Below are 22,311 nucleotides of genomic sequence, written 5' to 3'. Positions count from 1 at the left end.
ATAGCATCGCAATCACACCCGCGAGCTGTCCCAAAGCACAGCAGACACCCGAGGGCGGCATGGCTGGTGGCTGAGGTCGAGGCTGGCCCCCCGGTGGCGGGCTCACCTCTGACCCTACAGCGGGCGCTTTCAGACCTCCTGGTCCTTTGACACTCTAAAGGAAGAAAGCATGTCCGCACTTGCCTCCCACACCTTCTGGCAAAGACAAGTCTCTTCCTGCTGAAAAAGTAATTTGTGGCCTGAAAGAGGCTGCCAGCTGGTCCTCGCCTGCCGCCTCCTGATGTCCTCACGCCGGGCCGTAAGCGCGAGCAGTGCACGCGTCGGGTGACTGTCGAGCCCCCGCATCAGTCAGCCCCCCTCCCCAGCAGAGATCCCCTGGGTGCACAGGGGCCAGCTCTGCAGGGCGAAGGTCAGCGTCCACGCCGCACTGAGGGTCGCGAGGCGGCAGATCTGAGCTGCTGGGACGAGAACAAGTTTGTCCTGGGGCTCAGAGCTGCCCACGGTGTGGGCTGCGGCCGTCGCATGCTGGAGGCAGCCATCTGCAAGTGTCCCACTTTCCTTCCACTCGCCGTCACGCACCTCACCAAGAGCATCGAATCTTCCTAGAGGTCGAGGGGAAAGCGGGAATTCTGCACCTGGTTTCTGGTGCTGTGGGCTGGTGCCCTGACAGGCCCATCTTCCCAGGCGTCCTGCTCTCAGCCCCGTGCTCCGCAGCTGAGGCCTGGGGAATGGGGCCTGGCAGCACAGCCCCTGCTGGGCCACGGGATGAGCTGACTCTGAAACAGACGCTGCCCTGCAGGACCTGCCCCAGCATCGGGACCGAGGGAAACCAGCACCCCAGGCTGCCTCTGCCCTGTGCCACCAAAATGCCTTAGTGCCTGGAGCCCAGGTCAGGGCAGCGACCTGCCCACACCCTCCCTCGGGGGACCAGGGTGTGCGCAGGTGAGGTGCTGAGGGAACGCTTCAGGAGGGATGGGCATCTCTTGAGAGGGAGCTGGCTGGGTTCTGAGTCCGGCGTGGAGGAGATGGGGGAGGGGCCGGGGCCGGGGGGCAGGGTCGTGCCCACCTGCCCTCAAGCCTCGATGAGAAATAAAAACCCACATTTACCTTTTTGCTCAAAGTAGGTGCCACCCTTTGAAAGGAGGCATCTGTTTTCAGGCGAAGAGAAGACCGACAAGGGGACGGGTGTGACATTTATGCAGCCAAGATCAAGGTCTCGGCCAGGGCAGAGGGAGGCTGTGGAGAGGAAACAGAGCGGGAGGGGGACGGAGCCACCTGCCGTCGGGGAGCTGGGGGTCCCTGGTGGCGGCTGAGGGGGCGTCTGACATGGCCCTGGCACCTCTGCACGGCTAGCAGCTGCCACCAGGCGTCCCGCCCCGGGGTCCACCTGGCCCTGCCTCGCCGGCCAGACGTGCGCTGAGGACAGCTGAGCGCCGGGCCCCGGCCTCGACCGGGAGGAGGAGGGAAGAAGGGTGCTGGGCTCCTCTGGAGCTGGGCTTCTCCTGAAACTGTGGGGCAGGGTGGCCTTGCACAGCGGACCTGGAGAGCAGCAACGGCGCCGACCCGCTTAACAATTTGAACAGACCGGCCTTCCTGCTCCAAGGTATCGGCTGCGCTTTGGAAATTCCACTTGCGGACCAGAGCTCCAGGAGGGCTGGATTCCCTCCACTTCCATCGCCATCCCCGCCTCCTTCCTCCTCCCACCTCCCTCTCCTCCCCTTCCCCCCTTCCCCTTCCAGAATGTGGGAACCTCCCCCCACTTCTAGGCCTCCAGGGGGCCAGACAGAGTCCAGAGGCCTGGGGTTGGGGTGGGCATAAGAGGCTGAGACAGAGGAGACGCAGGGAAGTAGGAAAGCCCGGGAGGTGATGCACCAGGAGGCCCCCCAGTGAGCAGGGACCCTGTGTCCCGCCTCAGGACAGGGCCCGGGGCCCTGGAGCAGATGACGTCCAGGCCTCTGCGCTGCTCGAGGTGGGGCGGGGCAGGGGGCACTCAGGCAGAGAGCGGCTCTCCTTGGGGAGGTGAGAGACCAGCAGTCAGGCCCCAAACCGGGGGAAGCCCGGTGCCTGAGGCTGAAGACCCCGGCCTGGGGGTGAACACCCCACGGTGGGCTCCCGCCGGCTCAGAGCCCCCCTGTGAGCACAGCCGAGTAGGAACCAGAGACAGGACCCTCAGCACCGACCTCTCTCTGCACACGGGCTAACGGGGGTCCTGAGACCTGGTGCTTCACGGCCTCACCAAGGTCTCCACTGGGGGAGGTACCACCCCAAGCCCTGCCGTCTGTGTCTAGGTGTCCAGCTCCATACACGCCGGGCAGGACGTGGCCACCGGGGACCCTGCAGCAGTGGGGTGGGGGGCACAGAGAGGGAGAGGTAGCCAAGGGCGCAGGCACCTGGCGGCAGAGGAATGCAGGAAGGGGCCCCAGACCCCATCGGGGACCGTGGCCTGAGCCCTAGGGGCGGTCCTAGGGAAAGATCCGGCCACATGAGCCCCGCCGGCCGGCTCTGGGAGGGTCGGGCAGGGCCGTGCTCTCTTCTCGCCGTCCCGGGTGGTGGTGGGGCCCCGCTGGGCACGCCCGCCCTGGCCTCTGTCCAGCCCCTCACCGGGGGAGTCACTGCCCCTCGGCGCTTGCAGGGCCTGCCAGACCGGACTGCCTGCCCGCGTCCAGGACGCACCACACACGGAGCGGGGCTGGCGGCGGAGGCCTGGACGCACAGCTTGGCCAGCGGAGGACTCAGGCCTCTGGGCCCGCTGGCCAGGTCCTCGGCTCCAACACTCTAGGAGATGGAAATGTTCCTAAACCCGTTCACTTCACAGCTGCTTTTACTTCTAAGTCTGTGCTTAAAATAGCCTGGAGCGGCCGCTCTGGCTCACCTTTTCCGCGGTTGAAAAGCGGTGCAGCCCGCGGGGAGCGCTTCTGTCACTGTGGCGCGTGCGCTGCAAGGCCTCTATCTGAAAGCCAGGTGAAGAGTTCGCTCCATAAACTTGCTCTTTGACTCGGACCAGAGGCCTGGCGGGGCGGAGGAGGCAGCACAAGGCCGTGCAGTGGGTGCGAAGGCTGCTTCCCCACGCGGTTGAGCTCAGAGCCAGGACCGCACCCAGCGGGCAGCCTGGTGCCCGGGCTAGAAGCTGGCTGGGCCCTCACCTCACCTGCCGGCCGTGGGCGCTTCTCAGCGGCTTTGCCGAGGTCGCACGGGGGCTGAGGGAGACGCCTGGAGGCGCCGCACACATCCGCTGGCCAGGACCGCGCTCCTGCGGGGATGTCCGAGGGCCTGCCACGTCTCCTCTTTCAGGGGAGGGCGGCGGTCTTCCCATCTACCTGCGAGAGTCAGGCTGCCCGCAGGGAGCCCCTGTGTCCCCCTCCAACCCTAGGGCTCACCTTCCTGCGTCTGGGGTTTGGAGGGGAGCCCAGCAGAGTTCCCTGGCCAGCCTGGATAAGGGCCCCTGGGTTCTGCAGGCGCAGGTGACAGGTCAGCTGTCCCCCGGGGGGCAACAGTGAGCACCCGCCCCAGCTGTGCTGGTCACAAGTAGCCCCTGGACGCCAAGGAGACTCCCCGGGTCTGGAAACGGGTGACACCCAAGGCCTAGTTAGAGCAGGTGCACGACCCAAAGTGCGCACGCGGGGCACCTGTGAGGGTGCCCACCAACCACACAGCTGACACCCTGGACGCACTCCTCGGTGCTGGCACAGACGGTGCTCACCCGTGAGCAGGTTTCCTCGTGCGACTCTGACTCCGTCTCACGAAGGTTTTATTTCTGGTCTTGTGACTATTTCATGCCGAGCTTAATTAACGTCGGCCCTTTGCTTCTGCACAAAAACAGTTGCACGGCCCCTCGTCTGGCAGCCACGGCCCTGCCCCTCCTGTCCCTGGTTTTGGTCACAACAAGGAACTTCACAGTCATGCTGTCACTCAGGCCAGTGGGTGGGGACTTTGGCGCTGTGCCCCCGATTTGCACGAGAGGTCCCAGCGTGTTGAGGGTCACCGCTGAGAGCTCTGCCTGGGGTGGGGTCCCCTGAGAAGGGGGAACAAAGCTGACCATGGCGGACACCTGGCTGGACGGCGCGTCCTGGGTGCTGATGCTCTGGGGCTGCCAGGGGCGGCAGCAGCCTCCTGGCCTCAGGCTGTCTCTGCCCCTGAGGCTCCAGCTGTCCCAGGCTCCATTGGCCTGCCTGTCCCAGGCTCCTGCTCTGCGTCCTCGCAGGCGGCTTCTTCGGTGGCTTGGGGAAGTTGGCTGAGGCGGCTCCAGCCGGGGAGGTGAACCCCCCCGGACCCTGCACCCCCACGAAAGGACAAGCCCAGTCACTGGCACCAGCGGAACAGGGGAGGGGTCCCCGAGGAAAGGGACCTGGAAGAGTCTGAGGGGACGAGTGAAGGCCACGAGGGGGTAGGGGGCCCCCAGACAGTGGAGGGGGTGGTCCCGCCTTGGCTCAGCGCCCTCGGAAGCCGGAAGCCGTGCTGCTCAGGAGTCAGCCAGGAAGGGGAGGGGAGCGTCCCGGCTGGGAGGAGCCAGTGGGCTCTGAAGGATGAGGACAGCTGTGTCCAGAGGCTGGGTCCCTGTCCCTCCCTCCCAGGGTCAGCAGGAGAGCGGGGCCCTGTGGGCGCCCACGGTGTCAGGTTTACCTCTCCCCTAAGCACCCTTGGGGAGCTGGGAAGCATCTGTGCTCTGTGCCTTGAATGAGGACCTGGGTCGGAAAGTCCGGCCAGAGAAACACAGCGCTTTGCCCGGGACCAGGATGGTGGCCTTCTCTAAACCGTGCGTGTGGTTAGAAGTACAGCCAATCTCCTATCCCCGCAGGGTCAGTCTCTGAGCCCTGGGAAGAGCCCCACGCCGCCACCCAAGCAGCCCCAGCTGCCCCCGGGGAGTCTGTGTCCTCTCTGGGTGTGGCCCACTGTCCCACTCCGCACCCCCCCACCCCATGGCCCGCTCCCCTAGGCCTCCCCAGGGCACCGCTGGAGCGCCATCCCCTTCGCGGGTCAAGCACCGAGACCCCGAGGGAGCCCGGAGAAGCTGGCCTGGAGCCGTGAGGGGGACGGGACTGTGGTTCTCTGTTTCCCCGAAATTTCAGGGGCTCCTGTCTGGTTTGTTTCCTGGGCTCTGGCTGGGACAGGCGGAATCTGCAGCTTTAAGCAGGCTTTTAGTTTTGAATGAATCTTCTAACTAACAAGGCTGTTCGAGGAATTGATCCTGGACTCATTTTGGAGGTTGGAGGGTGAGGCTGCCGGCTGCCGGGCGGGTGGGTAATCGTACCCCCTGCAGCTCGGCTGTGAGCTTTGGGCGATGTCTCCTGCTGGCCCACGAGCGCCGGCAGAAGGTGGCTTCTGAGCCCAGCACGGCGACAGCAGAAGAAACCGCGCGGTGAGGTCGAGGCTTGAAGACCCAGGCCCCCAGCGCCGCCCTGCCCGGGCCAGCAGGACCGGCCAGGAAGGCTGTTCTTCTTAAAGAATTGCTGGAAATGGTTTATTATTCAAGGCAGGGCATTTAACATGTTCTGATAGGACAAGTTGTAAAGTAAATATGTCGTTGGCCTCATTTCAAAAAATAAACAGTTTAATTAAATCTATTTGTGGTTTGAAAAACTATCTGTCTTGCTTTTTCCATTCTCGGGGATATCTTAATTTAGCTTTAAACAGCATTAACACCGTCATTTCAAATCAGTTAATGGGATTCCCTGCCTGAAAAATCCAAGAGAATGTCTAATAAATAATCAAAGAGAGAAAACCAGAAGCAAGAGTTTTAACATTTTAAATGTATGTTTAGATTAGTAGCATTTCTATTTACAAACCACACGAGTTGGACTATGTGATGGAAGACAGTCACATTCCTAATGACAATACAAAAGATGGAAATACCCAGGAATGAATTTAAAAAGTCTGCATGACATTAAAATTTTAAAAAGGAAATTACACCAGAGGATATATAAGAGCCCTTGCATTAATAGAAAGTCTTTTTTTTATATTGACACATTTTAACTTTATATTTAAGAGGATAGTAAACACTTCCTACTAAATAAACAATGCATAGTATAATATTAGAACGCTCTTAATATTACTGACAGTATATTTCTGTTTAATAGAGGAACAAACAACATAAATACATATAACAAGAAAGTGAAACATTTGGTTTTTACTGATTTTTCTTATTAGACTTGAATTTCCCTAAGATATGAACAAATGGTGAATTCGAGTAGCTCGTGTAACGCGCAAAGAGGTATTCCTAATTCATTATAATTTTACCCCAGACAGCCCTGCTTTTAGGAGTGAACCTGTTTCAATAAGATATTACCGGGTAGAAATAAGTAAATATTTTAAATAGAAGATTTGAAAACACGTGGCCTTTGTAACAGAGGTGAGGCCAGTGTCTGGGGTCACCCTAAAAGGACCACCCACATCAGGACACTGGAATTACCTTCAGCCACTAGGAGATGGGGCTTTGAGTAGTGACTTAATAACCATCCTCAAATGTGTGAAAAAGGCTTTCAGGGGTCCAGGTGACCAACCTTTTTTTTCCTTTTTTCTTTCTTCCTTCCTTCCTTCCTTTCTTTTTTTCTTTCTCTGTTTCTCTTTCTTTTCTTCTTTCTTTCTCTCTTTCCCTTTCTTTCTTTCTTTCTTTCTCTCTTCCTTCCTTCCTTCCTCCCTCCCTCCCTCCCTCCCTCCCTCCCTTCCTACTTTCCTTCCTTCCTCAGAAAAACTGGCTTTAAAATACAGTCCAGGTGACGTTAGCCTGCATCCGAGAGCACACGGGGACGCACTTCCTTCACCGAAGGGCTGGTGGACATGCTTCTGTGTTTCCTACCACTTCCCTTAAAAACAGAGGAAATAATGCAGCTGACAGTAGGTGATTTACGAGATCCACCAAAGCAACAGATGTAGTCTGTTGGCGAAAACGCATCACTGAGAAGTTCATTTAATAGAGAGACATATGTAACGCACGTAAGTAGTGAGATTTAATTTTGAGCAGGCCCCTACTCAAAATAATGTCAACATTTAACAGAATGGTATCTTCTCATTAAACCATTTCCACTTAGTGGACCCTTTATTCCTGTGTTTACCTGCTCCTTCACCATCCATTCACTTCCACGCAGGGCTGAGTCTCCACATCAACAGATAAAACCAACAGGATCCTTTCTATACAGACCTCAGGAAAGAGGGGGAAGGAAGAGACGTGTGCTCACAAACTGCTGTGGATTAAGGGCTAGGATATTGCGGAGGGTTTTTTCTTGTAAAATAAAGTTCGGGTATTTTTGAATTCTTCTGAAGGTTCGAGCAAGGGACAATGGAGACGGATCTTCTTAAAGCCGATTTGATAAATACAAAGTTGCAAAATAGAAATGACAGCTGAGTTGAGGATCCTTGAAAAATGGAGGCTGTGGGTTGCCCGTGCGAGCGACGCTGATTATTGAAGCAAGAGCTGGTACTTCCTCAAACGCCGGTCGGCGGGAGGAACACCAGCTTCTCGCTCGAGCCTCAAGAGCAGCTGAGACACGTCGGGAGCCTCGACAGCTTTAGAAGAGCAGCGCCAACTCAGAGACAGGTTCTCCTTGTACGATATCCCTGACTTTGTTTCAGTTATCATTTGGGACTCAACAATCCGGGAACCAATTTGTCCTTTTGGCTACAAAGGATTAACCTCTGGCCGGGTGGTCCCTGGGCAGGGCTGGCCCACCGTGGACAGCCCCATGCGGAAATGTGAGCACTTGCCAGCCGGAATCACGGAAATGCCAGCATTTCTGCCTGCACGCTATTATGTAAATAATCTGGTCCCGTCAGCAATCTGTCTCGCCAAAGGAGAGGAGTCGCGCACCTTCGCCAGAGCAGCAGGCCTCGCGTGTGCTCGGAGGCGGCTCATTGCAGAGGCTGCTGAGACGTTGCCACGAGGACCCCAAATTCACTCTAATTTCCTCCAAAGGCGAGTGACGGTCTCACCCCCTGGTAGGGCCGCAGGGAAGGTCAGGATCGGTCAGTGCTCTCCGGGCGAGTGGCCGAGGGGTCCAGGCTGCAAGGCCCAGGCCAGGCATGTTGCCTCAAACCTTAGGAAAATTTTGGGGACAATTATGGTGCCACTAATTTTATGGAGCGGATTAAGAACAAACCAAAAAGAGGAGCTAGAGAGGACCTCTGAAGGCAGGACAGGCGTCCTGCAGACCGAGCATCAGGCCTGCTGGTGAGGGCTCGCTCTCCAAGAGCCAGCTTCCTCAACGTCCAGGGTTTGCAGAGTGCGTCCTGGGACGCTGGAGCCCCAGTCTCCCTGGTTAGCGATTCCCTTCCGTGGAGGTTCTGCTTCAGCTGGTGGAGCAGGCCATGAGGTGTGAGGTCCAGGCCCGGGCTCTCAGCCTCTCATCCTTGCGGCCCCTCCCTCGCGGGCGCCCTCCCCATGTGGGTGAGGAGGAAGCCCTGCTCCCAGCCAGGGGCTGCTGCTCTGCAGGCTCCGGATGGAGAGCAGCCTCTGGCTATTATGTTTTGAGACTCATGACACTGGGAGTGCGTTTTCTAAGGATGAAAGCGCAGGTCTGAACGGGGGCTGTTTTCTCAGGAGCTGTCACAATTAAAGCTCCACATCGCTTATCTGAAACCCTTGGGGCCAGATATAATTTAGGAGCCAGATTTTAGAAAGGTGATGGTCTACGCGCCCCACGTATCACGTACCACAAACAACGGGATGGGGGAACCCACATCTGAGCCCATATCCAAGCGTCTCAACCTATGGGAAACAATACAGATGGATTCTCAGGCTGAGCAGGGCATGAAGACTGTTTTGCTGTATTTCCCAGGTTATGACTTTCCAGGTTATGCCAATAAACAAATTAAAAAACAAGTTCCCAATTTTAGAGGATTCGGATTTATGTTATTGTGCATAAGAAATTGTAGATGTACATAATCGTGATGATCAATTCATTTTCCTTTTCAAACATTTTAGATTCACCTTATTGAGGTATGATTTTCTTACCTAAAATGCACCTTTGTTCAGTGGACATTTCCGTGAGTTTTGACAAACGTATACACCATGTAATACCACTACAATCGAGATCAGGAATGTTTCCTTCTCTCCAAAAAGTTCCTTCCTGTGCCCCTTGCACAAAATCCACCCGGGCCCAGCAACCACTGATCCATTTTCTGTCACTGGAGAGAGAGTTACCTTCTTCAGAAATTATGTAAATGTTGTCACCCCTTTGCGTGCGTTTGTGTCTGGTGTTCCTGAGCCTGTCTTATGTCGTTTCTGTTACTGAATAACAGAATAATAGAACAATAATAATAATAGTCCATTGTGTGCAGACTCCAGGATTCTTATTCTGGCCATTTTCTTGATGGACGTTGGAGTGTAAAAAGGGTTGCTCTTTTCATTTTATTAACGGTGTTTCTCAAAGAACAGAGTTTAAAAATTTCGATAAAGTGCAATGTTTTTCTTTTTCATTTATGAACAGTGCTTTTGGTGTCTTCTCTAAGAAATCCTCACTTGCTCCAAGTCTCAAAAATGTCCTCATGTGCTCCTAGAAGTGTCATAACTTTAGCTTTTGTGTTTGTGATCCAGTTTTAGGTTAATTTTGGTATCGTGTGCGTCAAGGTTTATTTTGTCTCATATGGATGTCCAGTTGATCCCAGCACTATCCACTGAAAAGACTATTCTTTTCCCATTGAATTAGCACCTTTGTCTAAATCGATGACCACGTAAATGTGGGTTCTCTGTTCTGCGCCATTTATTTACGTGTCTGTCCTCATGCCAACAGAACTGTCTTCATTTCTGTAGCTTCATGGTAAGTCTTGAATCAAGCAGTGTAAGTACCCAAACTTTGTTCTTTTTCAAAACTCTTCTATGTATTTTACATTTCCATATATATTTTAGAATCAACCTGTTAATTTCTAAAAAAGAATTCAAACAAAAAAAGCCTTCTGAGATTAGATTGGGGTTGAATGAAGTCTATGCATCAATTGAGGAGAACTGACACTTTAGTATCTCTGAACCTTTCAACCTACAAACATGGCGTATCTCCCCATTTACTTAGGTCTTCTTTAATTTTAATCCTCCATGTTTTGTAGGTTTCTTGTACATCTTTAGTTACATTTATTCCTACACATTTTAATTTTCACGTTACTGTAAATGGAAATGATTTAAAAGTTTATTTTTCTAGTGTTCATTTCTGATATATAGCCATGTAGTTGATTTCGGAATATTAACTTGTATTCCATGACCTTGTTAAATTCACTTATTCAGTGACATTTTTTGTAGATTGCTTAGGCTTTCCTACGTAGATGATCACGCTGCCTGAAAGCAAAGGCAGTTTTACTTCTTCCTTTCCAATCTGTATGACCTTCATTTCTTTTCCTTATTTTATTGTACAGACAGCTCTTTCGTTCATGTTGAACAGAAGGGGTGAGAGTGGCCACTCCTGCCTTGTTCCAAGACTCAGGGAGCAAGTGTTCAGTCTGTCAGCACTAAATACGATGTTAGCTGTGAACTCTTCCCAGATGCACTTTATCAGATTTAGGAAGTTCCCTTTATTTTTAGTTTGTGGAGAGTTTTTATCCTAAAAAGGATGTTCCATTTTGTCAAATACCTTTTCTGAATTCCTTGACCTCATCACGCAAAACTGGAAACGACCTCAACTTACAACACTAGGGTGTCACTGGTCAGGTGAATGGCAAAGTAAATACTTCACATTAATAACATATAGGGAGAGTTTTCAGTGGTGCCGAGTGTGCAGGAGGGTCAGAGCGCTGGGGATGGGGCTGAGTGCTACGGAGATGGTGAGATGCTGGGGATGTGTTGTGAAGTCCTGAGGGGCTGCTTCCCCTTGTCACACTCTGTGTACAACTCTCTTGTTTCAAACATCCTACGGTGAGCGTTTGGCTTCCACGAGGAAACGTCCAGTAAGCTGGCAGGCCAGCACCTCAGCGAGTGCCTGCGCACGTGTTCCCTGCCTGCTCTCCTGCGGGAACCTCGGGCTTCCTGTGGACCTTTGCCGTCTTAGCCATGGTGTCCAGAATAGCACACAGCACAGAGAAGGTGCTCGATAAATGTCAGCTGAAGGAATACATGAATGAATGGCTGGATGGAGGTGAAGGCCGCGTGATGCTGCTGGGGACCAGCTGGGCCTGGAGTCCTGGCCCCGTACCAGTTGGCATGTGAAGCTGGACAGCTTTTTAATCTTGAAGGCTTGGTTTTCTTATCTATAAAACAGGGATACATACCTCTTAAGACTGCTGTGAGGCCCAGAAATAAGAACTGCAAAGCACCTCTCACACATCCGGTGCTTGCGAAGCGATAGAATCACTAAGCTGGTTAATGAGGAGCAGCCAGAGAATTCAGAGGGAAAGAAGCCTCACTGGCTCGGATGAATTTGAGGCCGGGGAGTAAAATTCCCATTACCTTGCTAATGGCAAAAAATACCTCTGGCTAAAGAACCGAGTCCAGCCCCTCAAAAAGAGGACAGAGCCCTAGATTCCTTGCACTGTGCGTCCAGCCAGCCTGTCTGCCTACAGAAAATTAGCTTGAGTGAGTCAGTTAACCTAGTGTTTTTACATACAACAGAATAAGGTTGACCCACCCTGCAGGAGTATTGAAGATCGATTATTCAGTGATTGAAGCACATCGTGCAGCTACAAAGTACCCTCTCTCTATCCATCCATCTGTCTCTCTGTCCATCTGAAGAAGAAGAACTCTTTTTTTTTAAATTTTTATAAATTTATATATTTAATTTAGTTTTGGCTGTGTTGGGTCTTTGTAGTTGTGGCTCGCAGGCTCTAGAGCGCAGGCTCAGCGGCCATGGCTCACGGGCTCAGTTGCTCCGCGGCATGTGGGATCTTCCCGGACCAGGGCACGAACCTGTGTCCCCTGCATCGGCAGGCGGACTCAGCCACTGCGCCACCAGGGAAGCCCCTGAGGGAGGATAACTTTTAAGCCTGTGGAGGAGGAATCCCAGCTGTAAACCTCTCAACCATCGGCTAATCTGAATCCATAGATAAATTGGTTACTATCTTAAACGAAGTAAACATGTGATACACTTAGTGGCTAACATACTGTCCTTTTTTAAAAAAAAGCTTACAGCATATTGCTGTTTAATCAAAGAATTGGGTCAGCCTCCCTCCTGGGAGCCCAGAGGGTGTCTGGCTGAGCGGGCCGGGTCGCAGTGGGCTGGCTCCCCTGAGGAGCCCCTGCCGCAGCCCGGGCTGCCTCCACCTACCCTCCGCCGCCCTCGAACACTGAGGGGCTAAGCCAGGCCTCTCCTGGGTCAGGAAAGCAGCCTTTGCAGAACGTCTTCTTTCTCCTCCTCTTGCTTCTTCTTACTACGATTGCAAAGGTAACAGACATGGAACAGTGTTCCAAAGGTAAGAAGGGAGTCAAGCAAAAATGATTTTAGGAACGTGGCTTCTAACACAGGTGGTCAATGTTCCACATCTCTGAAAGTTGGAAAGCCCTGGCCCCGGGCATGGTGATGGCTTCGGCGTGTCATCGATCCTGTGATACATACTCACGGAGTGTTTCTCTGTGACAGGCTGTGCCCAGGCGGTGGGGGAGGGGAGGCAGTCAACAGGCAGAGGGGAAAGGAGAGCCTGGCTTCCATGGTGAGATGGGTGATATGAGGGGGATGCATGGGGTGCGCTGGGGGCGCTCAGAGGGGTCTGATGGAGGAAGGGGCATTGGACAAGCCTGAGCAGAAGAGGCCAGTCAAGTCACCTCTGGGGCACAGAGACGAACACGGTTGCCATGGCCTTGACACGGCCGCGGGCCCACGAGGCAGCGCGAAATCAGGGGTGTGCGGCCACCCGCTGGGTTCGAGGTGGCTCTGCCCTCAGGGGTGTGCGGCGGTCGGGCACATGGCTGAACCAGGAGACAGCGATCACTGTGAGCACGGCCCCAGTGGGCTGCGTGCAGAAAGAGGCGCGGTCTGAGGGCCTGGAGGGGAGGGGCCACGGGTCCCGGGGCAAAGGCTGGTTGACTTTAAGGAGTGGGTTAGCAGCAAAGGGAGTGGAGACACGGGAGAACATGGTGGATGATGGAACCACCCAGAGTGGGTGGCCAGACGGAGGAGGCCCAGCTGCTGGGGGGCCTCAGACTGCAAATGTTCCCCTGTGAAGGGTAAGGGCATCCCTGGGCAGGGAGGACCCGCTGGCGGCTGGGAGAGGGGGGGAGGGGCGCCATCTTGGAGCGAGGGGGCACATGTGCAGAGGCCAGGAGCTCCGGTGCTCAGCGCAGACACCCCCCGGGACCTGAGCTAGGGCCGTGGGGCTGGAGTTTCTCTAGTTCATTTTCTCTAATTTAGGTGCAGTCTCAGAGTGAGTGTGTGTGTGTGTGTGTGCGTGTGTGTGCGTGTGCGTGTGTGTGCGCGTGTGCGTGCGCGCCAGCGCATGTGTACCTATGTGCCGGTGTGCACGTGGGCAGTGGTGTTTCTGGGCCACAGAGAGCTGGGGAGGGAGTAAGAAAACAGCTCGAGGGGAGGGGAGGGGAGGAGGCGAAGCCATTTCCTAGGAAATAGGTCCCAGGCATCAGTGAGGCCCTTGCATTTGGCTTCTGCTAAGGGCATCCCTGGCATGTGCTGCTTTTGTAAAAAAGTAAAACAAGAGATGCTGTGTCAGTCAGCTCATGCTGCCGTAACAGACTGGGCAACCTAAACAACAGAGGTTTATTTCTTACAGTTCTGGAGGCTAGAATCGGGGATGCTGTTCCAAAGGGTTCTGTGTTTGGTTTGTGGACTGCCACCTTCTTGCTGTGTGTTCCCATGACCTCTTCTCTGTCCTCTGTTCAGGGTGGGAGGCTGTGGGTGAGGGACAGCAGGTGCTCTGTGGTCTTTCCTTATAGAGAGGCCAACACTGTTGGAAGAGGGCCCCACCCTTAAGACCCCATTTATCCTGAATTAGCCCCCAGGAGGCCCCGTCCCCACAGGCAGCCACACTAGGGGTTGGGCTTCAATCTACGAATTCTGGGGACACATTCAGTCCACAGCCGACAGCTGCTGCATGGACGGGACAGTGGTTTTAAGTGAAATGGGTTCAAGTTGTCAGGCTGAGCGGTCGCTGTAGGCAGGAGGGGATGCCTTCCCTACAGGGCCCGCAGCCCAGGGCCTGCGCCCCAGGCCCTGACAGGTGGTGGTGTCACCGGCCCTAAGGGAGCAGCGCGCACATCTCTCGTCTCCCCTTGGACACTGTCCAAACCGGCGCCGTGGAAAGGCGGCCGCGCGGCCGAGATGCGCCTTCAGAGCCTTGAGAACCGTCCTGGATACGCGGTCACCGTCACCTGCAAAGACCGGGTGGACAGAACCTAGTGCCACCGTTAGTGTTGGTGGCTACTTGTCATTTTTCACTGCACTGTCCGCGCGTCTCCCGTCACCAGTGGCCATTTCATTTCCGCGGACGGCCTGGCGCGGAGGGTGGGCTGGGGAGACCCCACCGACCCCAGCGCGCCTGCTGCCTTCAGCCGTCCGGTCCGGCGGCCCGGCCTCGCCGCCCTCCTCTCCGTGGGTCCGGCGCAGTCCGCACAGAGCCACGCGCTCCCACCGCAACCCCTGCCCGGGAGCAAGGGGGTCGCGCCCGGTCGAGCCCGGAGCAGCGCGCGGCCCCTTTAAGAAGCGCCGTCGAAGCAGGGCCATGACGTCATGGGGTGCGGGAGGAGTCAGTGCGCCGCCGCGGCGTGGGGTAAGGCGGGGCGGTCGCTGACTGACAGGAGCGTGGCTGCGAGCGCCGAGGCCTTCGCAGGAGCGCCCCGCGCAGGCCCCACCCCTCAGGCCCTGCCTCGATTCCACACCCCGCCCCTCCCACACCCTCTCCGCCTTCCCCGCAGTCCCCGCCCCTGCAGTCTCACCCCGCCCACATGCCCCTCCCCTCCCCAAGTCCCCGCCCCGCCCCGCCCCTCACATCCCTGTTCCGCCCCCTCAGGCCCCGCCCTGCCTCTCGTATCCCCGTCCCACCTCCCGCAGGCCCCGCCCCCGAAGCCTGCCACGCCCCCTGGCGGTCCCGCCCCACCCCCGCGCTCGCCCCGCCCCCGGCCCGGGCGGGCCTCGTCTCAGCTATCGGCAGCGGCGGCGCTGCGGGAGCTCCGGCGGCCGCGATCCTAATGGCTGCGCGCGGGCCGCGCTGAGCGCGGGCGGAGAGCTACGGGCGTGGGGCTGCGGAGAGCGAGAGCGAGCGCGGCCGGACCCTGGCCAGGCCCCGCCCGACCGGCCGAGCCCGCGATGCGCCCCGGGGTCTCCCCCCGGCGCAGCTGACGCCGCGGCCCGCGGAGACCCCGGCCGGTCGGCCCCGAAGAGCGGCCACCCCGGCCCAGGCCGCGATGGCGGGGAAGGCAGCCGCCCCGGGCACCGCGGTGCTGCTGGTCACGGCCAACGTGGGCTCGCTCTTCGACGACGTAAGTGCGGCGCCGGACGCGGCACCCTGGACCCCGGACCCTGAGCCCCGGGACCCCGGACCCCTGTCCTGAAGCCCGAAATCCCGGGACCCAGACACTGACCCCAGAGCCCCGGGACCCCGGACTCGGGCCTGAAGCCTGGGACCCTGGGACCCTGGGACCCAGACACTGAGTCCTGAGCCCTGGGACCCTGGAACCGAGACACTGAAACTTGAGCCCTGGACCCAGGACCCCAGCCCTGAACCCTGGCCCTGGGCGCTGGAATCCTGGTCTCCTGGTCCAGCCTTCACACTCCATAGGTTGAACCCGGAGCCCAGTCCCTGAACCCAGGTCCCTAAACACCAGTCCTAATCCCTGTCCAAGGTCCCCAAATCCTGGCCCCCGAGCCCTAGTCCGAGGGCCCCATACCCTGAACCTGGTCCCAACCCTGGTACAGAATTTTGTCCCCAGAAGCTCAGCCCTGAATCCTGGTCCCCAAACCGTAGCCCGTGTCTCCCGAGCCCCAGCCCCTGACTTGTGGCCTGTGACTCCCGACCCGGCCCTCCGTGGCCCTCGCCCTGCCCGTCTGCTTGCTTTGTCTGCAGAGCTGTCTGTGGCTGCTCGGAGGTGTAGGCACCCTCGTTTTACCTTGTAACTTAGTAGCTCTCTAGTTCTCAAACAAGGGGTTTCTGTTGAAAGCCCTGGAGGACTTTATGTTTCTTGTCTGTTAAAGAGAAAGATGCCAGAAGCTTTTCAAGGCCAGAGAAAAGGATGCTGACTGCCCAAGGCCTTTACCTTCTGAGACCTCCCACCCAGGCACCCGAGGCCTTTGGGAGAAGAGTCTGCCAAGGCCCGGCGCTCCCCCGGCTCCCGAGGCAGGCGGAGGCTGACCCAGTTCGGCGTTGCAGCCACGGTGCCACCCCGCTGTTGGTACTTATACTGCCAACCCAAATAAAGCAGAATGTGGCTGCAAGTGGCGTGCTTGTTTAAGAAAAAAAGGGTGATGGCCCAGATGGAGCCTGAGGCGGCCTCGCACTGCCCGCCCCCTCCTCCCCCAGCTCCTCCCGCGGTGAGGGTGCGGCCACTGACCACGCAGACCACTGGTGCAAACATGACTTGCATCCCTGCCTCTTCCGAGCCTCCCTTTGCTGGCAGCGAGCATGGGTGGGATGTTTCTGTAGGCTAAGTTCATGTACAGGCGAGGTGTGATTTTATTAATCAAAGGTAGGCGCTGTTTTTGTGTTTTTCTTATTTTAACTTCCAAGCGCCATGTATTATGCTTCCCTGCTGGAGATGAACTGCGGGCCCTCTGACTTGGGCACAGACGGGACAACTTTATCTAGTTTCGCGACTGATCATTTTCTACAAAAGTGCCCGGTATGGGCGTGCGTCTGTATATTTAGCATTCTATTCTCGGCTTTGCAGTAACATCCACGCTAACATGGTTTTACTCAGATGATTCAGATCCGTTAGCTGTGGCTTCAAAGCCTCAGAAATGTCAGGAAAATTAAGCACGGTGGGGGCATTTCAGTCTCAAAGGGAGAAGAATTTTGCTGTGCAAACATTCTTTCCAGTAATCTTTGATTCCAAGTTAGAGCATTTTTGTTGTGTTCCGACTGTAGACACACACTTCTCTCTGTGGACATTAAAGTGGATCCCTTAATTTACTTTTGTTTAGCAACAGGTTCTCTCTGAGTCTTCGTTTTTCTTAAAGGCTGTATGGAGTTTTGCATCTTGTTTGTATCGGGAAGGAACCTTTGTTTTGGTAAGCAGTGCGTGGGTTAATTCTGCAAGGTGGCTTCTGACTTAAGGGCCAGTAGAGACATATCTGTCCTCACCCACAGCTTTCTTAATGTGTGCAGCTTGGTCTGGGGCCGCTCTTCCCCAGTGGCCTGGAAAAGCAGGGGTGGGTGCTAACCAGTCCCCTGTAGCATGGCCGGTGAGAGCAGCCGATTCTCGAGTGAAGGACATTTTAGCTTCTTGGTTTATAGTAGGTTTCAGAAGAGCTGCTTGGTGACTCTGTCTTTGTGTGGCATGTGCCCCTGTTGACCCACTGTGCAGACGGTGGCCCGGCCTGGGCAGGGATTTGTTCTTGCCCAGTTTCATCGTCTGGAAACCAAGCTCCACTGTGTGGCCAGGCCTCACAGTGTGTGGCATCGGCCTCTTCCTGGAGGGTGCGGGCCGAGGAGGAGAGGTCTGAGTTAGAACCGGGCCCTGCTGGGAAGGGCGGGCCGAGGAGGAGGGGTCTGAGTTAGAAACGGGCCCTGCTGGGAAGGGCGGGCACTGTTGCCTTTCGTGCTCAAGTGACGGGTGATGCGTATCTGCTTCCGTAGTTTCGTGGTCTCCCCTCACTATCTCTTCTCCATCCAGAGGCGATCCCGTTAACGCTCTGGATGTGGACTTTCACCATGGTTTGGCCCTGACGTCCTGAGACCCCCAGGGCGTCTCGTCTGGCGGGCAGCTCTTTCCTCGTCTGCCCGCCCGGCTTGCTTGGGTCTGGGACAGTGCGGCTACCTTAGTCCCCACACAGGGCCCTCGGGTCGCTCCTCACCCCGTGATGTGACACACGAGGGGGTGGTCACCGTCCAGAGTACATTGCTTCTCAAACTTTTACCCCTTACACCCTTAGAAATTTTGGAGAGCCCCACAGAGTCCTTGGTCTCGTCGGTCATAACCACCAGTGTCTGCCAGGTCAGTGGGTGGACCCTGAGGCAAGTGGAAACTGAGACAGTTTCAGTAGCTCTCAGAAGGGTGATGTCATCGCATGTCACAGCCCCGGAAAGCTCCACCGTTCGTGCTTGAGACGGCGGGATGGAAAGCGAGCCACGGTGCTGCACTGTTGAGGGCATAGCCGTGACCTGCCGAAGCCCTGACCTCCAGGGCCCCTGTCTGAGCCGGGGGCCGTCCTGAGCCTGCGGGGAGGGGCCTGGCCTGGCTGGGCTGCCTGGGCCTGTTCCAGGGGGCCCCCAGAGAGCCCGGAGCTCCTCCCGGCAGTCCCCAGTCGGGCTGTGCTGCCACCCCCCACCCCGTCGCTGGCAAGGGGCGGCTAGGCTTGCATACCTAATTGCTTTGCTCGAGATGGCTGGATTTTTGACAAGGGAGGTTTCTAGCTTTTGGTTCTTTACGTGGTTTTGTTGTCGTTGTTGTTTTGCTAGAAGTGAACTGAGAAGGTGGATTCTTGCAGGCTGTCGTTTCAGAACTCAGTCCCACCCTTACATGGTAAGACTGTTTCTTGGGAAAGAGACGTAGCCAAGCGGTAGGATTCTGAGAGCACAGCTCGCTCTTGGGTGTCTGCCTGGAGGGCCGTTGTCCTGCTGCGTATTCGGAGCTGAACGTCAGTTTGGAGCTGGTTCCCTTTTTGCCGGGCCAGCTCCTGAGCAGCCCCTCTTTCCGCCTGGACCTGGGGACGGCAGCTCGCTGCGCATGTGGCTCTGTGTCGGGGGTCCGCGAGCCCCTCCCCTGGGCTGGGCACCTCGGGCACTTGTCCTCTGTCTCCCCCGCCCCAGCCCCGTGTGTGTGTAGGGCCTCCGCCGTCCATCCCAGGGTGCGGGGGGCCCGCTGGGGCCTCATCGGGGCCAGCCTCGGGTCCGGGCCTTCTCACTTGCTCTAATGGTGTGGATCCCTCCACTTCTTTGAGGAATTTCGTTTGGTGACGGCTTCACTGAGGCGTCACTCGCACGCACGGACTTCACCGTGTAAAGCGTACGACTCAGTGGTTTTTAGTGTGTGCTCAGAGCTGTGCTGCTGTCACCGCAGTCAGTTGTAGAATTTGTTTTGTACCTGAAAAAGGAACTCCGTATGCCATAGCCGCGCCCCCCCCGCCCAATTCCCTCCATCTCCCCTGAAACCCCCACAGCCCCTGATGATCACCAGTCTGCTTCCTGTCTCTGTGCATCTGCCTGTCCTGGATGTTTCACGTAAGCGGAGTCATGCACGCGGGCTCTGCATCTGGTACCGTGTTTTCAGAGCTCAGCACGTCACTCCTGCTGGTGGCTGAGCACCGTCCCACTGTACGGCTGTGCCCTGCTGTGTATCCAGCGCCAGGTGATGGGTGTTTGGGCAGCCTGCACCTCTGGGCTGCTGTGGACGTTTACTTACAAGTCTTCGTGTGGACGTGTTTTGCTTCTCCTGGGCACATTCCTGGGGTGGGGACTGCTGGGTCTGCGGTGACTCGTGTTTAACCTCTTGAGGAGCTGCCCACTGTTTCCCCGTGTCGGCCCCGTCCTGCGTTCCCACCAGCGGCGCACGAGGGTTCCGATTCCTCCACGTGCTCCGGTGCCAGGTGTTAGCTGTCTTTTCTCGAAGACTTGCATTGGGCCCCCCACCTCCCGGCCTCCTGGGGAGTTAGTTTCTCTAGTCTCAGGTCTTTCACTAGCATCTCTTATGTGGATGCCCAGGACACAGGGAGGAGACCCAGACCCAGTGAGGACCGCCTCCCTCCTCCTGCCTTTGCCTGGGAAGGTCCAGCGCTTTCGGCCAGTGCCGTGAAGCAGGGGCCGGTTCTCGTCAAAGACATTGGGTTTTCCAAATTTCGAATTTTGGAGGCGGTTCCTCTGCTGTCCATGCAGCCCCTGAAGCCCCCAGGGGCTCTGCTGTGCTGGGGCAGGGGTGGGGCTGAGCGGGCCAGGCCTCTTCGCAGGCCCCTTTCTGGGCTCTCCCGGCCCCTGTCCCGTGGGGATGGCCGCGGGGGCATGGCCGCGGGGAGGTGTCTCCACATTCTTCTGGCATTACTGCCTCTGACCTGAGATCTCAGTGTCCTTTCTCTGTGGGAACTTGGTCTGTTTGCCCCAGCTGGGGCCTCTCCGTAGATGGGGGCCTGCCCGTCCCGTCCCCAGGGTGGCGGGGTCGGAGGAGTCGGTGGGCTCACACCGGTGGTGTCTCAGAACTGCTTCCTCCACGCTGGGAGGCTGCGCCTGCGCCCCGCACGCCTCCGCCCAGCTCCCACCCAGCCCCGACGAGCTCCTGTCAGGCCTGCCTTGGACGCGGCTCACCCGTCTGGGGCCATGCCTGCCTCGTGGTCCCTCCTGCCCTCGTCCCCGATCTCTGCCGGCCCTGGATCGGCCGCGAGAGCGCGCTTTCATCTGCAGCGCTTCCCGCTTTTACTGGCTCTGGAGATGCTGAGGGAGGGTTTAGGTTACTGGTGGGGGAGGTACTTCTTAGGTTTGAAGTCTTAAATGCTTTGCGTGTCCTGAGTCCAGAGGAGTGAGCACTGCCGGGGGACCTGCTGGACAGCCCTGGAGGATGCTGACACGGGGCGCGTTCACGTCCACTGCCTCTCAGCCTGCGCCACTCCGCGAGCTCACGCTCTGGGCCCACGTCGTGAACTCCGTCAGCACGTGGACTGCGTGCCCTTCTGGGAGTGAGCGGGCAGGGGAGGAGGGACCGGCGCTGCTGCTCTGGGGTTGTCTCTGGTGGGAGTCTCTTTCTGGGGAGAGAGGCCCCTGCTGGGGGTGATGCCATGTGTGTCGGGTCTGATTCGGAAGTTACAGGACTCGGACCAGGCCTGCCTGCCCGCAGCTTGCCCTTGTTTAAAGAGCCCCCTGTTTGACCCGAAGGGAGGGATGCGGAAGCCGGGGAGGCTGCCCGGGGGAAGGGGCAGGGCTTGCTAAGGGACTAGGGTGGGGTGCCTCCTTAAATGTTGACCTCCTCAGTGTTTGCCCCGGCGGGCGGGCGGGCGGGCGGGCGGGAGCATCTCCTGTTGGGAGGTGAGCTTGGTCCAGGAATGGGGTCCAGTAGGTGGGGGTCAGCACAGGGCCAGGAGGCTAGTCAGAAAGGCAATGAAGGGTCTGAGCGGAGTCTCGGTCACCTGTCTGTTGTCACTTCTCGGGATGCGGCCCTGCTCTCCCTGTGTTTATACGGGGGGGGGAGGTGAGGGGGACCCTTCTGATGTGAGTGAGCTGAAGGAGGATGATCGTGGGCCCGGGGAGGAGAGGAGTGCAGAGAATGTGGCGAGTGGCCCAGGTGGACACGGACGTGACTTTCGGGTTCTCTCTTTTGTTGCTGCTTCGGGTAATCGGGGCACACGGGACTCTCCTGTCTGAGCCTGAGAAGTGTCCAGACGTGAACTCCTCTGCAGGCTGGGGCTGGGCAGGTCCACTCCCAGCGTGGCTCTGAGCTCGTCGGAGAGCTCATCCTGACGAAGGTACCGCCGAGAATGCCGTCGGGTCTCATCTCTGGTGGTGAGCGAGGGTGAAGCAGCAGCTCGTCTGGGATGTCTGGAGTGTGGGACCAGCACAGGGCCACCACCCAGCCGTGTGACTCCAGAGTTGGAGCGGGCGGGGTAGCCTGTGGGAGCCACGTCCCTGTGCGTCTGGGGAAGGCCGGGCACACGTGGGCCTCTGTTTGGGAGCATCCAGGCCCTTGTTTAGTCATGGTCCCTGCGTCTGCTTGGCCTCTGGTGATTAGACCTGTTTTCTAAAACTTAAATTTTGAGTTTACAAGGTTTGTTTTGGGAGATGGATGTGGCCCTGGGACAGGGCATCCCCTTGGATCTGCTGCACTGCGGGGGGCGGGGAACAGTGTGGAGGGCTCACGGCTCCGTCGTGGGAGGAGGTGAGCAGGGTGAGTGAGGTCCGTGGAGGCGTGGCGTGCGCCATGCACACCTGAGCTGAGATGCCCCGGGAGGCGGCTCAGCCTGCACAGCTGTCGGCATCTGAGGATCTGGGGCAGGTCAGGGAGGGACCAGCCTTGTGCCACGGCTGGTCTTGGTGCTCTCACACAGCAGGGAGTTCCCCGGCTGACGGTGTGCCTTGACCATCAGGGAAGCACGCTGGTGCCGACCAGGCTCAAGGAGTTCTGGGTTTCCCTTGAGTAAGAATAAGCCAACTCCATTTCTGGAAGCATGGCTGTGGCGTCATGATGGGTCATCGTGACCTTAGGCCCTTTTTTGCTGGTCCTTTGCTGAGCAGAACGCCCCGAGCTCTGGCCCTGTCTGAACTACCCAGGACCCCTCTTGGGTCTCCGGCACTGCAGAGCCCACGCTGAGTCTTCCTCCCTCT

General features: G+C 57.3%; 1 protein-coding gene across 1 annotated transcript in view; it reads left to right on the top strand.

The window, feature by feature from the left end:
* Positions 1–14,997: 14,997 nt before the first annotated feature.
* INPP5A (inositol polyphosphate-5-phosphatase A) overlaps positions 14,998–22,311 on the top strand; it is a 178,104-nt gene continuing 170,790 nt past the window's right edge. The window contains exon 1 of the mRNA XM_079900603.1: positions 14,998–15,334. Coding sequence (XP_079756729.1) covers positions 15,260–15,334 — 75 coding nt within the window. The 5' untranslated portion in view covers positions 14,998–15,259. The remainder of the gene's footprint in view (positions 15,335–22,311) is intronic.

The sequence above is a fragment of the Stenella coeruleoalba genome (genome assembly GCF_951394435.1).
Source record: "Stenella coeruleoalba genome assembly, chromosome: 16".
Classification (NCBI taxonomy): Eukaryota; Metazoa; Chordata; class Mammalia; order Artiodactyla; family Delphinidae; genus Stenella; species Stenella coeruleoalba.
Note: the sequence above shows the minus strand (reverse complement) of the source record. Positions and strands in the feature narration are given on the sequence as shown.